This window comes from Camelus dromedarius, chromosome 3 (genome assembly GCF_036321535.1).
Source record: "Camelus dromedarius isolate mCamDro1 chromosome 3, mCamDro1.pat, whole genome shotgun sequence".
Lineage (NCBI taxonomy): Eukaryota > Metazoa > Chordata > Mammalia > Artiodactyla > Camelidae > Camelus > Camelus dromedarius.
The window spans coordinates 46,705,021-46,721,711 of NC_087438.1; the positions used below are offsets into that span (position 1 = coordinate 46,705,021).

The 16,691-nt window shown below is 35.1% G+C and overlaps 2 protein-coding genes across 13 annotated transcripts in view; one reads left to right on the forward strand and one right to left on the reverse strand.

The window, feature by feature from the left end:
• Window positions 1–8,428, forward strand: part of NAIP (NLR family apoptosis inhibitory protein) — a 39,440-nt gene extending 31,012 nt beyond the window's left edge. For 2 of the 3 annotated variants that reach the window (XR_010378606.1, XM_031446531.2), the window contains 2 exons: window positions 128–292; window positions 3,077–8,428. Coding sequence is in view for 2 of the 3 variants with exons in the window: in XM_031446531.2 (XP_031302391.1) it covers window positions 128–292; window positions 3,077–3,441 (530 nt within the window). In the remaining variant the exon portion in view is untranslated. Of the gene's footprint in view, window positions 1–127; window positions 293–3,062 lie in introns of all 3 variants that reach the window. The other variant, XM_064481297.1, reaches the window with a different exon arrangement.
• Window positions 1–16,691, reverse strand: part of LOC105084773 (survival of motor neuron protein) — a 43,851-nt gene that overhangs the window by 6,842 nt on the left and 20,318 nt on the right. For 2 of the 10 annotated variants that reach the window (XR_004134803.2, XM_010974970.3), the window contains exons 9-10: window positions 12,672–12,697; window positions 127–8,653 (exon numbers count right to left, since the gene is read on the reverse strand). The exons of 2 other annotated variants lie outside the window; for them this stretch is intronic. The gene's annotated coding sequence lies outside the window, so the exon portion shown is untranslated. Of the gene's footprint in view, window positions 1–126; window positions 8,654–12,671; window positions 12,698–13,281; window positions 14,330–15,006; window positions 15,159–16,691 lie in introns of those variants that run through there. 6 more of the 10 variants (XR_004134804.2, XR_004134811.2, XM_031446539.2 and 3 more) reach the window with 4 other exon arrangements.

Here is a 16,691-nt window from a genome sequence, read left to right on the forward strand (position 1 = left end):
CCTGGGAGAGGAAGAGGAATAGCCTCTATGCTAGCCAGATGGGGCCTCCTGGAATGTGCACGAATTTGAATATTACCATTGTTTGGGAACACGGTACAGAAAATAACTTTTTTGTCTCTTCTGATAGCCTATACTTTAGGTTCTTTTAATAACCTGGAAGAATTGCTGCTTCCTTCTGGGGATGGTATTCATCAAGTGGCCATACTAATCATCCAGCAGTGTCAACATCTTCAACATCTCCGAGTTCTCTCATTTTTCAACACTTTGGATGACGACAGCGTGATAGAAATTGGTGAGCTACCCTCACTTAAACTGTTTCGGATCACATGAAAGCCAGTGGTATTACTCAAGCTTTCTGCTGCAAAGTATCTTCAAAAACATTTGCGCCTCTAAAAATGTTCAACCCACTTCATTTCTACCATCATACCGTTCCCTCTAATGTTCTGTGTTTAGGTTCATTTTGGTCAGATCTCAAGTAAACGATAGCCTCCCGTTTGAGACTATTCAAGCTCTCAAGTCTGTGCTCTTGACAGCTAGTGTTTCAGACACCTGGTCACAAACCTTCCATGTACTCCTTTTTTTAGGTTTTTTTTTGATTGAAGATTAATACACATTCAGAAAAGTACAAAATCCTACGTGTACAGCTCAACGAATTTTCAAGTGAACGTACTTGAAAACTGTTATTCATACTTGGGTAGCAATATAGATTATAACATAGAGTATTACATCCCAGAAGCCTCCTCTGTGTCCCTACTGATACTGCGTTCCCCTCCTTCCCAAAGGTGATCATTATACTACTTTCTTTTACCATAGATTCGTTTTACCTGTTTTAAAATTCATGTCATGAATCCTACACAGTGTGTGCTCTTGTGTCTGCCTCTTTGGGCTCAACATTATACTTGTGATATTAATGCACATTGATGCATGTGACTGATTTTCATTGCTATATATTATCCCGTTGTATGACTGTACATAGCCCAACTTATTTATCCATTCAACTGGCTATCTGAGTTGTTTACAATAGTTGCCTACTATGAACAATGCTGCTATGAACATTCTGATACATGACCTTTGATGTGTATATATAGAGATATTGCTAGGGATAGGCTTTGAGTCATATGGTATATATTTAGTCTTCCATAGTTGTACCGACTTACAGTCCTACCGATAGTTGTTTCACCTCACTGTGCAGTTTCTATTGGTACACATTTATGTGTTATCATTGGCAAGTTTGGGCAAGTTACATTTTTCTAAGAATTCTAATTTTTTCTAAAATTGCTCATAATGTTTATTTATAATCATTAGAAATACATGATCTGGGATGATATTCATCTTTTTATTTCTGATATTAATTTATACATTCTCTATTTTTTAACCTGATTGATCAATTTTAATTTTTTTGTCTACATATGCTTTTCTTTAATAGTTCTCCTCTCACCTCTATTATCCCTTTCTGCTTTCTTTGGGTATAATTTGTTTTGTCCAGTTTTCTTGAGATGGATAGTTATAGCACTAACTTTGGCTTTAGCTCCCTCTCAAGTTTTAGTGTCATATTTTCATTCTTCAGTTCAGAATACTAATTTCAGTTGTCATTTTTTTCGTGCCACACCAGTTTTTTACAAATGTGTTGCTTAATTTCTAGATATTTGAGGATTGTCTAATAACCTTTTTGTTCCTATTTCTGAGCTTAATTTCCCTGTTATCATAGAATATTCATTGTATGATTTCAATTTTGAAATTTGTCGAGACTTGTATTATGGGCCAGCATAATACAAAATACATACTAAAGTGGTTAATTTTAGTAAATGTTCCATTTTCACTTGGAAAAAAAATGAGCTTTCCACAGTTAATATCAAGTGTGGAAAGTACTCAAATCCTTGTTTTTAGTTTTGTTTGCTTATTCTGTCAGTAACTGGAAAAGGTATATTAAAATCACCCATCATGATTGTGGATGTCTTCTTTTCCTTCTAGTTCTGTTTTTGCTTGATGTATTTTAAACCTAGGTACATAGAAAGTTAGAGTTGTTAAATCTTCTTGGCAGATCAACCCTCTTCATCTCTAGTAATGCTTCTTACCTTGAAGTCAGTTACTTCATCATACATTAATATAGCTACCCCAGCATTCTTTGGGTAATTGTGTCTCACGTCTTTTTCCTTCCTTTTACTTTTAATCTTTCTGTATCTTTATATTTAAGGTATGGCTCTTGTTATGTCTGTATAACCGGATGTCTACAATTAGGTTTTTTAAAATGTAATTTCTTAATCTTTTACTTCTCATTGGAGTATTAATCCATTTAATATACTTACTATATCTGAATTTATATATATGCTTTATTTGCTATTTAAAAAATTTGTCCCATAAGATATATTCTTTTTTTCTTTTTTTGCTTCACTTATTATTCCATTTCCCCCATCTACTGGCTTATTATACATTCTTACCCTCTTAGTGGTATCATATATATTAAAATTTACATCCCTGAGTTATTAGACACTAATATAAATTAGTATTTTTACCATGTCATGAGCAAGGTAGGAACTCCAGGACATCTAATTCTATTTACCTCCCTCAAATCTTCTGCATTGTTGTTGTCATTTATTTTAATTCTGCATAAATTGAAACTCCATGAAAAATTACTGTTTTAAACATTATTTAGAGTTTCCATATATTTACTGTCTCTATTGCTCCTTTGTCTCTCCTGGATTTCTAGTCATCTGTCAGGGACCATATTCTTTCTGCCTGAAGAACTTCTTTAGTATTTCCTTCAATGTGGCTGGGCTGGTAATTAATTTCCTCACTTTTTGTTTATATGGAATGGCAATACACTCATAGTAAAAGTGGTTTCAGTGCTCTAGAGCTTCGCTTTAGTTCTCTGGTTTCTGCTTTTTCCTTTGGTTTTGGCTATGTAGTTCTTTATTAACTTGTCAGGTCTTTGGAATTTTTAAGGAGCTGTTTTTTTAATTGGGCATTTTCTACTTTCAGTGATGGTGAGAGAGGAGGTTGGTTCAAATAACCTAGTCTAAGCACTGGAAAAGAAGTCCATATGATTCCACTTATGTAAATAGTTTTGCTTTTACAGCCAAGGGAGCAGTCGATGGAGGTTTCCAGAAACTTGAGAAGCTAGATCTTTCAATTAATCACAAGATTACAGAAGAAGGATATAGAAACTTCTTTCAAGCACTGGACAACCTGCCAAACTTGCGAGAACTAACTATCAACAGGCATTTCACAGAATGTATAAGAGCTCAGGCCAGAACAGTCAAGTCTTTGAGTCAGTGTGTGCTACGACTGCCAAGCCTCACCAGACTTAACATGTTAAGTTGGCTCCTGGATGCAGAAGACATCACACTGCTTACTGCCATGAAAGAAAGGCATCCTCAATCTAAACACTTAACCTTTTTCTGGAAATGGGTACTGCCATTCTTGCCAGTCATTCAGAAATAGAATTAGCTAAAAAATGATATATTGGGAATTTTCATCAATAATTCTAAAAACCTAATTATCCAAAAACCATTAAATATTACACACAAAAGAATATAATGTTAAGGCATGTAATTAAAAAAAAAAACAAAAACCAAACATCCTGCTTACCCATTACTGAGTTTAGAAATAGATATTGCCAGTAACTCTGAAGTTCCTAAGTGATCCTCCCCAATTAAAGATGAGTCCTTCAATCAAGTTTACACATCTAACTCTTCATTACCCTGGGTAAACATCAGGCTCGCTACGATAAACAGGAACACAAAGCCACAGGATGGGGCTGGGAAGAAGTGCACCAATCTACCTTAAAGTCTTAATACAAAAGAATATTCAAGTTATTACGAAATGGCTAACTTAAGAACTAAATCAGTTTTACACAAAGGTGAAACAACAGGTATTAATCTTGTATATCTTGTAGGGTCTGTTTTGCATATTTAATTAACTTTGGTATAGTAGGGTTTATTTGTACCTTCCCTTTATCTACTGCCAATGTAAAGAAATAAGATTTAGGGGAAACGCTTGTATTCTGGAAGCTTTTGATTCAGTGTTTATTGATTAAGCAAAAAATGCAGTTTAGAATTGAGCTTTATTAGAAATGAGCTAAATCTGTTTTCAAGAATATTGAGTATCAATGCTTTTTTAGATAACATGTTTGAGAGTTCAACATATGCATTTAAAATGGTGTTAGAATTTTCTTATGACTCCACTCTGCTCAGGGAGAACATACTGTCAGTGACGTCATAGGGTTCAAGGTATTACATTTGATGTGGATGTTTACATCTTTGTGTCCAGAATTTCACTCCTACCAAGTTAAGTAGAAGAGTTTTCTGAATGGCTAGGAGGCCACTGCAAATTCATGATGCTAGTATAAGTTGGAAAACCGTTATTTTGCCTTTTTATTTTTACAATGAAACATAGGGACAGTGTATATGTTATGATTCTGTTTGTTTAAATATACATATATATATTATATATATCTATATTCATGTTTCTAGATGCATTAAGAATTTCTGGAAGAATATACAAAATGGTAATAGTGGATAACTAGTCTAAGTTGTTAAACAGTGGGACTGGAAGGCATTCTTTTTACTTTTTGTACTGCTTTGTTTTACAAGTACCTGTTTTATTTAAATAATAAAGTATAAAACTAGTTTAGCATTACAACATTAATAATTGCTCTGGAGGATGAGATTATTAGAAGGTGAGATGAGTTACCTTCTTGCTGGTCTGATTTTATATCTAATTCTTTTGTAATCAGAAAGGTTTTAAGCATTGTATTAGTCTGATCAGGAGAGACACCACATAGTAATTTGGGGGAAGTTTACTATAAAAAGTTATTAACTGTGACAGCAGACTGTAGTATGAAATGGAGAACTCGAAGCAGGTATAGGGAACAGCCTACTGGCTCTTCACCCTAGGCTGAGACAGAGCACCAAAAAAAGAAACCCAGGACTGAGATCCAGACCTTGGTGGAGAAGGTACAGCCATGGACAACAGAGAGGGTGGCGAGTTACAGCCCAAGACAGTGTAAGCTTGGGACACTTTGCTTAGAAAGTTTTTTGGGGGGTGTCACAGGAAACCATTCATGTGAGGGTGCTGATGGCCACTGGGTACTGCTGAAGCCAGGCACTGCACAAGGCTGCGGAAACCATGTGCCAGAGAGGCACACTGGACTCAGGAAAAGAAGTCTCTTGCCCCTCCAGTGTCTCACCAGTAACCTCTACTGAGAAAGCTTTACACTGTGCCTGCTGACAGGGGAGAGGCATTTACAGGGTCCAGATGCATTACTGCAGGACAGGCAGTAACCTGATAAATGGTACAAGTATTACTTATTAACTTGTTCAGACCTAAACAAAAAAGAACCTAGTTAAATTTCTTAAGATTAACATACTATTAGATGCATGTTCATACCTTCATAGAAAAATTCTTTAATACATGAGAAAATGGTGATGACAGACTCCACAGAGAGGATCAAGATAGCTAGCGGACAGGGGTAGGAGGTTTACATTTTTTTACCTGCATATAATTACCTGAATTCTATATCACTTGCATATGTTATTAAAAATGATACTTTAAAAACACTAACACGACTCTGGGCAAATTAATTGTCCAGAGCATCTGCTAAGGGCTTCCAGTATAAAGCAGGGGGCAGCAAAGTGTAGCTACAGCCTGTACGGCCTGTGAGTTAAGAATGTCTTTACATTTTTAGAGGCCTATGAAGCTAAACTAATGTGCCCTGGCCCTTCATAGAGAATGAGTTATTTCCACAAAAAAGTATTTTTGGATCATAAGGTCACCATGCCCTTTATTCCAGTATACACCAATTTCCACAGAACTCCTAGGTCATCCCTCATTGCCTGGACACTCACCCTTATGTTTCTAAACTTCTCCCTTTCTTACACGTATTCTAATCCTCTCCAGCTCCTTAAATCCTTCACCAGTGCTCACACAAGTAATGTCTCCTATATCCTCCATCTTTTCTTAACATCCCCTGCATTTTCTTGTTCTAATTGTGTATTTTTCAAAACTTTTTTTAACCATGACCCACAGTAAGAACTCTTATATAAAATTTACACACATACAGTATACACACACAACTTAAACGAGATTCACCAAAACTTCAAAGTTATATCTAATAGGATTTTTACTAATAACCCAAATGTAACAAAAATTCAGAAATACAAAGTTCCCTGCAAGAGTTGTTTTTATGTGCTGTCTTCAACTGTTACATTCTCTCCCACCTCCTGTTTCACCAAAACAGCTCTTATGAGGGTCACCAATGATCTCCACCTTGGTAAATTCAGTGAATACTTCTCAGTCCTCATTCTACGTGACTCGTTAGCAGCATCTGACCTATCGGCCCCTTTGATACCGCCCATCACTCCTGAAAACGCTTTCTTCATTTGGCTTCCAGGGCATCCCTTTGGGTTTCCTTACTCATTGAGAGCTGTCTCTTTTACTGCTTCTCCTCATACCTCATCTCTGAACATAGGGAATATCCCAGAGTTCTCCTCTCACTTCCCTATTTAAATGCACTTCCTGGGCTATCTCATCCTATTTGAATAGCTTTAAATTCCAGGTCTATGCTACCTTCTAAATTTTCATCTTTATCCCAGATCTCTCCTTTGAACTCTTTTTACATATCCAACTCCTATTAATGGGCATTTCAGATTACACATGTCCAAACCCAACTCCTATCCTTCCCTTCCACAGAAGTACCCTTGAGGCAGACTTCTCCATCTCATTATTTTTCCACTTGCTCAGGCCAAAAACCTTGGGAGTCACTCTGGATTACTTTCTTTCTATTGGCAAATCCTGAGCTCCAGCTGCAAAATACACTCAGATCCAAGCTCACTGGTCCTAAGTAATCAGCCTGCTTTCTCCCTTGAAATTTATGGTGTATTTTCAACATAGCTGTCAGAAGGCTCTTTCTATATATCTGATCATGCTACACCTTTGGTTCAAAATCTTCCAATGGATTCCTAGCTCCAAGTAAATGCTGAAGACCTTGCAATGGCCTACATATGACCTGACCCTTGGCTACCTCTCTTACCTCCTTTCCTTCAATCTTTCCTCCTTGCTCACTTCCACTCCAAGCCAAGCTGATTTGCTATTCCCTTCACGCCTTTCCCTGGGAGGTTCCCTCTACTTATGTGAATGGCTCTCATTTCCTTTGGATCTCTGCTCAAATGTCACCTCAATGAGGAGTTCCCTGACCATTTTTTAAAAAGCATCCCTGCTTCCAGTCCCACTCTGCCTAACCTCCTTTCCTGTTTTCACTTTTCTATCTGACATGTATCACTAGCTGCCACCTTATAAATTATACTTGTTTACTAGCTAGTTCTTAACCATTTTAAGCAAGAACTTTCCTCTGTTTTGTTCATTACTGTCTCCCAAGCACCTAGAAGAGTGTCCAACACAAAGTTAAATATTTGCTGAAATGAATGACTTTCATGAACCTACAACTACTCTTCAACTGTATTAGGTATTAAGGGGGGTAACATTCAAAAATCTTACAAAGCAAGTAAGCTACCTTCATAACTAAATTTATCCCAGCACATACTTAGGCAATTAATATACACTAGATGTATAAAATATTAGCTGATTGTCATGAAAAAAGATAAAATTCCACTTACCCTGTACAAAAAAGCTTTAGCCATAGAACATCCCATTCTGCAAAGCTTACTTACCAGGCACTTGAATATTCATTCACTTATTCAACAAATACTGGGCAGCTACTAATATGTTAGGCACATTTAGTTTGTCCAAGCAAAAACCTCTGAAAGAAAGCACTTAACATATTAACATATTCTCCCATGGCTGAATGGACTAGGGAGAATCTCTGGCACATGGACATTAATCCTTAGACTAAACAGTGTGACTTTTACCTCTCCATAGAATTTGAACTGAGAGACATATAGTCAAAGGGATGGCAGATGGAACTGCAAGGTAGTGGTGAAGAGACAATAGCTTGGGCAGTCACGTTAGGCAGTATGCATGACAAGGATGTGGAGAAAGCTAGAAAAGAGGTAGACAGATAAGAAAAGGTGAAGGAGGAGACTGACAGTATAACGTCTAAGCAACAGGACACAGCCTTGGTTCCTGACTGGCCCAGTCCAGTCCTATGACTATGACATTCAGCTTCAGCAAGGCTTTGTTCCCTAATTTTGAATTATCAGCAACATTGTTTTACAAGTGCTTGCATCTTTCAATACTATCCTTTACCAAATAAGCTTGAGGAGTGCTTTTCTACATCATTAGATAGACTCCAACTTACCATGTATGTTCTGCACCCCCACCCCAAAAAATCAGATGGTCATGGTTAAAAAAAAAAAAGATTGATCATTTATTTTTAAAGTATTAATAAAAAGCTTAACATATTTACTAAGAAAGCTAAAATATACAAATGTGCTTAATTGTGATTTTGACAGAATAAATTTTCTGCACTGTATGTGACCTAGAGTTTCTTTCAATCACTCACATTTCCATTGTTCAATTATTCAAATGAATTATTCCCTCCAAATACCTAACTGGTTATTTAGGCATGAGACACATCCAACAAGGGGAAATGTAGATGACATGCACCTATCCAAGTATTCATGAAGAAAATGATGAAACTTTTGTTCACATCGACCAGGGCACATCAAAATACATTCTCCTTGGGAGACAGTTGCACCTGAATTTGAAAGATAAAAAGTCTAAATACAATGATGACGTTTAAACATCTATTTTCTTATAAAGTCATAAAGAGAGAAAACGGAAAGCAATACACTCATCATGGTAAATAAAACTAGAATAAAAATATGCTAATATAAAGATTAAATATAAGACAAATTTCAATCTTTATGGGACAGTTAACCAATTAGACAAATTAATTGCGAAATTCGTTTGGAGAAGTAAACGAGCAAGAATAGTTAAAAAAATTCTTCAGGAGCACTGGTATTTGATCTGTCCCAATACAATTTAAAACATTAAAAACAATGATCAAAATCATATGTAAAAAAAATAATTAGAACAATACAAACAACATCCTATAACTACAATAAAACTAGAAATTAAACCTAACTACATGGAAATTAAACATTTATTAGACATATCTAGAGTTAAAAACAATTTAAAAATTTGGAATATCTAGAAAATAAGAATGCTACAGAATACAACCAAAGTACTGTTCAGAGGAAAATTTATGGTCCTGAAATATCTATTTTAATGCACAACAGATAAGAAGGAATTTAAAAAGCTTATAAGGGAAGCAGAAAGTGGAAATTAATTCCTACTATATTATCTCAGTCCAATGGACTCAATTTCAGTTTATGAGTTTCTTATTTCAGCAGTTCTAACTATTTGTAAGGATTCATGACTCAATCTTAGAGGTCTGATGAAGAACAGAAAGAAAATTTACTGTTTGAAAAAAACAAAACTCCTATCTTAACAATTATACCAAGTCTACTGGACTCTTTTATAAATCCAAAATGCAGAAACTTAGTGATTTTATTATCCCTTATATTGAAATATTTAGTTATTCTTCATCCTAGGATGAACTCATTGTGGTAGCCAGCCTTCAAGATGGTCTCCAATGATTCCTGCCCTTGTGTAGACCCCTCCAGTTGGATGTGGCCTGGACTTACTTCAAAAGAATAGAAAAAGGTGGAGGTGATGGTGTGTGACTCAGAGACTAAATTATGAAAGTGTGTGTGTGGTGTTGCTCACTTTCTACTGGATCACACACTCTGGAGAAGCCAACTGTCATGTCATAGAACTCTCAGGCTACTTCTGGAAAGGCCAAGGTAGCAAGAGAGCCTCTTGACAACAACCACGTTAGTGAGCTTGGAAGCAGATCCTCCAGCCCCAGTAGAACCCCGAGATGACTATCACTTGAGGCTGGCAGCTTGCTTCGAAGCCTTATGAGAACAACCCAGCTCAGCTGCTCCTGGATTCCTGACCCACAGAAACTAGAGATAATAAATATTTGCTGTTGTAAGGTGCTAAATTTTAAGGCAGTCTGTTATGTAGCAACAGATAATATACTCACACCAATGACCTCTAGCTATGTTAAAAAAAAAAAACTAAAATAAAATAAAATAAGAACATGGAAGTACAGAATCACCTAAAAGGATGATGGAATAAATCATCAGTAGTGAACTAACGTATCACTATTACACCTTCCTTCAGTCTTCTTATTCTGTTGCCCAAAGTATTGGATTATCTTTCAAGAAATTTTAATGGAAGACTGGAAACAACATCCTTGTAGTCTTTTTTCCTTTTTTTTTTTTAAGTTTTCCTTGAACACAATTCAGATTTTTTCATTTTCTGTCCATAAAGGCAAAGAGAACAATATCTACAGAGAAAGTCATTCCATAATTATTAAAGCAATTAGATGAATGTAAAGGGAACAGATGGTAACATTTAGACCAGAGGCTACAAAACTATGGCCTAAAATATTTACAATCTAACCTTTTAAGAAAAAATTTTTGATCCTTATTCTAGACCAATAATAGTGAGACTGTTCACATAAGCAAAGTCTCAGATGATGAATCTTCAGATGACATATTCTACTTAGGTGAATTTTCTCAAACTCAAGATCTGATATATTTCTGAGGACAAAGGAAATATGGTAATATTCAGTTAGTCCTTCAACAGAAAGGATTTCATAGTATAATATAATAATATTTTGTGATAAAAGCCTGAACCATTCCATTTTGCAAAAAGGACATGTGACAGTGTTCTTTCATCTTTTTTAATGCCTGTGCACCAAAATTTACTTGATAACAGTGTGTGAACAGATACGGAAGACAGATGTGTATACAAAGTAACTGGAAGGTAACAGATAATGCAGAAACAATAAGATCATTCTAACTGGTGCTATTAAAAACGCAATGTTGTGCTTTTAGGCAACAAAGAGGATAGCTATCATTTGTTTATGCAATAAACAGAAGCTTTCAAAAGTATTATGTTTTGATAAAGCAAGTGCATAAAGAATCAAAGTAATAAGCTAGAATGTACTAGAGATGCATTTGAAATTTAGAATCAATATTTTGAAGATAAATGTATTCCAGGTCTGTACATAATAGCCAGTGAACGGTTAGTTGCATTCAAAGAATGTTATCCAATTTGGAGATATATATATAAACATTCAAAACTGGAAAAATACAGAATAAATATTTGGTTTTGCTGTATTTTAATTCTCACTACAATTGCTAACAAAGTTATTTTCACTATCTCTTTATTTTGTAAACCGTAAAATAACTTGAAGAGAAATACACAGAATCAATTCTCATTATTCATGGCAGTTATGTTTTTAAAAGTTGCCACAAACACTGAGCCACTGCTCTTAGAAGAAATACAAGGCTAGGTTCCTGCAAGCCTCTGGTCACATTATCAACTGATTGATATATAACCTTGTTTTATGTGCATTTCTGTTCAAAGACACATTATTTCATATATATTGTTAATTGATTAACACTGAAGTCATAGCCAACAGCACTGCAACTTATGCGTGAACATATCTAACATGTATATTCTCTCTGTTAGGCACATCACAGCCTTCTTATACTTGGGAATACTAGATATCACGTCAGCACAATGCTTGGGCATTATCTTAATGGGTGAAATCAAAAGGCACAAAATTATGAAAACTGTAACACTAAAGAGATTGCGAAAAGGACATTTGTTTATCGTTTATAGTATGAGAGCTGAAACAAGAAAACAGAGCATTGCTCAATCTGGGAATGCCTGTCAGGTGACTCAAATTTTTTCAACATTCTGCATGTGTCCATGAATGATGGTGAAAGCTCCACAAATACTGATTTAGGGATTATAGATAAATTTTAATAAGCTGGCAAATCTGAAAATACAGAATCTGTGAATAATGAAGATAAACTGTAGATAAAATTTTATAAGCAAAAGTTTAAGAGCGAGTAAACACAAATATCTAAAATGATAATGAGAAAATTACCATATAGATACTGAAAAAAATTAAAACAGTAGAAGAATTAGAAGAAAAGCAATAAAAAGGGGGATGATTCTGAGGATATGAAAATTAAGCAGTATGCCTACATGAAAAGCAAATATTTCTGTCAACATGACAACAACCACTATTACCATAAGCAAGGTCAAAAGAAATGATAAACCAGGGGAAAAGTATTTGCAACTCTCATCACAAAGAACTCTTACAAATCAAAAGGGAAAAACATACAGCCCACTTGACAGGTGGGAAAAAGTGATGTTCATAAAGTTTTCAGAAAACATACATAACCCTTAAACACATGAAAAGGTGCTGAACTTCACAATAAGATAAATAAAAAATTATAAATACAATAACCATTTTCAACTATTAGAGTGACAAAGACCCAAAGGTCTGAGAAATTATTGGCTAGACTGGGAAACAGGGACTCTTAAACAACGTCAGTGGAAGTACAAATTAATGTAATCTCTACTGAGAGCAATTTGGCAAAAATCTATTAAAGTTAAAAATGTGTATCTTCTTCAGTCCAGGAGTTCTAATTCTAGAATCTAATTCAATCTAATTAGATAATTCTAAAGATGTATTCATAAATCTACAAAAAGAATTATGTAAAAGAACGCTAACTATGGTATTAAATAGTAAACAATTGGAAGCAACCTAAACGTCCATCCACAAGAGCTCACTTAATTAAGTATGGCACACATTTAAATAATGAGGGAAAAGTACTTACCTATTATAGAACACTGTATGAATAACCTACAGAAATGAAAATTTTTTAAAGTTTAAAGGAGTAAGATGATAGATACGTCTTACCAGGTTTATCTTAATTACATATTGTTATTGTTAGCAAATGTACAGAGCACAAACAGAAAAAATACTGCAGGGTATATACTGTGAAGTCTCCCTCACAACCCTTTGTCTTATAGTCCTTCTTCACAGGTAACATGAGTATCACCCTGAAATGATAATCAGTGCACATACACACGTATGTAAATGTATATTTACACAAATGGCAGGTAGCATAATACACACAGCTCTGCATCTTACTTTTTTCATTTAAATATATTTTCTCATCAGATTGCTATATGTAACAAGCAGCACTGTCATTTAAAAAAAATCCACAAAAAAGAATTAAAAGAATAAACCGAGGGGGAGGGTATAGCTCAGTGGTAAAGTGCATGCTTAGCATGCATGAGGTCCTAGGTTCAATCCCCAGTACCACCTTTAAAAACAAATAAAGCTAATTACCCTCCATACCAAAATAAAATAATAATAAATAAATAAAATATTTTTAAAAAGAATTTAATTTAAAAAAAAATAAACTGAATGATGTTCAAAAATTGATTCAAACTATTTTAGAGCTTTTATTTTATATACATGAATAACAATGGAGAAATAATTTTAAAATAAACTTTAACAAGCAGATACTCTAACAATTAGATAAATGTAAAGAACGAGGGTATTATTAACTACTTATTCTCTGGGGAAGCAATATGACAATGTTTGATGATCTATTTAGATTCTGAGAGCCAATATATGAAACTAATCAACAATTCACAAAAATAACTCTATGGAACTATGTTTAACAGAACAGCCCAAAATAGATGTATTACTGTCATGTAGAAATATGTACATCAACAACTCCAAATTTGACATGTTAATCTTATGTACTTGAGAGATGGAGAGTATATCATCGTTTAGCACATTATGTTTTAATCTTCACAACTAATTAATCTTTCAGAAATCATCCAACAACTGAAAACAAATTGTTCCAAAATGGAAAAAGTGATGCAATGAATTGTGTCAAGCAACCAAGTATTCAAGAAGAAAATGATGAGATGTTTGTTTAAAAGTAGGAGGAATAGCTGGTAGTGTACTTGCTTTCCTGTGATAAGTTATAAATCTGGGCCCAATTTACGATACAGCTGTTTCCAGGCACTGGGCAACAGACAGCACAGGACCAAGATCCTTGGAAAAGGCAGATACTTAAGGTGAGCTTCGCATTCTACCGTCTTGGCTGGACACAATTTCCAAACTGCAGTATGGAAGGCAGAGCCTGAGCAGAGAGTACTGTTCTTCCTGGGTGGGTGGAAGAAACAGACACTGGACTCTGGGCCCTGGGATAAGGCAGCTGGAATTTGAAGAGGTAAGGTCTAGAGAGGAGGGATTTGAAGAGAAGGAGCCCCAGAAATCTGCGTAGGATTTCTACTTAGGTCCTTGCCCAAATCCTAAATTATGCACGTGTAGCACAAGACTCCTTGGAGCCTGGAAGAAACAGCTGCTGGGAGGCTGAGAGCTGGAGAGAGAGTTCTGGAGTCATATAGAGTTCCACCATTTGCTATATGGTCCAAGGCAAGTCATTTCACCTCGGTGAGCCTGCTTTCTCATCTGTAAAATGAGAATAACAACAGTATCTAACTTGAGTGGTATAAAGATTAAATGAAATAACTATGTCTAGGACACTCAGTGATCACTCAAAAAATATGGCTATTATTATATAAAGGGAAGAAAATTTTCATGTCATTAGGATTCCATTACATGGAGTCCTAAAATAAGTAAAACTACTCTTTGCTCACAGAAATCAAGAATGGTAATTGCCAGGATAGGTAAGTGTGGTGAATGACTAGAAAGGGGTACAGAGGAATTTGCTGGATTAAGGGAAATGTTCTACATCTTGATGTAGTAACAATGTACCTTCTCAAAACTGATCAAACTCTTCACTTATACAGAAATTATACCTCAAAAAAGTACCAGGGGAAAAAATGAGGGCCGTGTAAAAAATGTTCATGAATCCTCTTGAAAGGCCACACTTCATACATAAAAATGGCACAACGCGCCTAGTATTTAATGAAATAACTGAATACCGAATCTCTTCTGCTGACTACTGTATATAAACATGATTTCTGCAGAAGCAGGAGTTGCTCTGGTTAAACTTTTAGAATGTGATTTCTGAATTGAATTCACTGTTTTTTCATTCACCAAGAACTTCAAACAACACATAACTTAAACCATTAATCCTGTAGTTTATTTCTGTTAATGGCAACCGTACAGAAAGCTAAACTTACAACATGACTGAGATAAAGTCATCTCTGGCTGATCCCTTAGTGAAGGCACTCTTCAAATATGGCACCTCACCTTCTGTTTGCCTCTCTTCTGAATGCAGATACAGATGATGGAACTTTCCATCTAGGATTCCTCACAACCACAAGGACAATTACTACAGTGAAAGCCAGAAAACAAGATCTGTTTTGACTTTATTACTAAGGTTAGTCTAGACATTTAGTGTGTTGATTTTGCAGTACTTGTCTGTACTGAAGGGGGAAGATGCTTCATTATTCAATATTTAAGTTAAGGAAAACAGTGTCTAAAAATTACCCTATGTCAAACACCACTACAAGTAACTCAACTTTCAAACCATTCACCTAATGTAATATTTTTTATGAAGAAAAGTCTTCTAGCAAGACATACAACTGAGGCCTAACCTTTCATGATGGGTGAAAGATTTGATCTGAAAACAACTCTGAAATCTCTCTTCTATTTACCATTTTCTCTCTTCTCTGACATTCCCTCCAGTCTATGCTCTAAGCCTATCTTAGAGGTCAAGAGACTGTGCCAGATACTGTGGACATGATGAACAAGATGCAGTGCCTTGCCTCTAACGACAGAGGAAAGCCAGGTACATAAAGAATGAAGAGAATATACTGTGAAAAGCTATGTAATAGAAATAAGCAGAGAACAGATTCAAAGAAGGGAACCTACATGGATGGGGGTGGATAAGAAGGCTGAGTGGCATTAGAAACAGTGATGTGCCATTTGGGCTACCTTAGGCCTTGAAACACACTGCCCTAATGTTTCCAGCTTATACATTCTCTGCCTGGAACAGCAACCCTGCTTACTTTTTCTTTTCACCTTTTTAGACTTAGCTAAATAACCTAGCTGAAGAACTTCAGTTGAATAAAAATGACTTTAATCATGTTAGCTATCTTAATTGTGGTGGTGATTTCTTTGGTGTATACATCTATCAAAACTCATCAAACTATTCATCTGAAATACATGTAACTTACTATACAGGAATCATACCGTAATGGAGATTTTTTTAAAAAAGGAAAAAAAAAAAAAAGACTTTAAGCAAAGAATGAAATACAGGTAATTATGTTTTTAAATATGATGATTTATATAATTTTAAAAATATCCCTCCCAAGAATGCACTGATTTTGAAAATCAAAAAGATGCTTTTTTGAAATTTGCTTTTCAAAGCAACATGGAAACATCTACCAAGAATCATAATGTCCACAACCATTTATCAAATAGTCACAACACAACGTTACCCTAAGGCTAGAACAGAATCAAGTACCACATATAAGAAGGTATTTACTAACGTTACTGAGAATGCCAAAAGCTATTGAACTAAAGGAAAAGTAGTATAACATACATGAAAACAATCTGACAGAAAGAATAAAGAAAAATTTTAAAATGTGATATTAAGTGGGGATGCATGCACACACACATGCAAGCACAAAATGCTGAAACATCAAAAATAGATGAATATGAACCAAAAGTATAATAAAATATGTGAAAAGAGAATACAATAATAGACACTTAGCTTTTACTAATTTAGTTTAAAAATGCTGAACATTTTTCTTATATACTTTTCATACACACAGAAAATAGAAAAAATAGTACAATGAACATCCATACGAACACCACTTAGATTCAGTAATAGCCACGTGCTTCACACACACATATATAT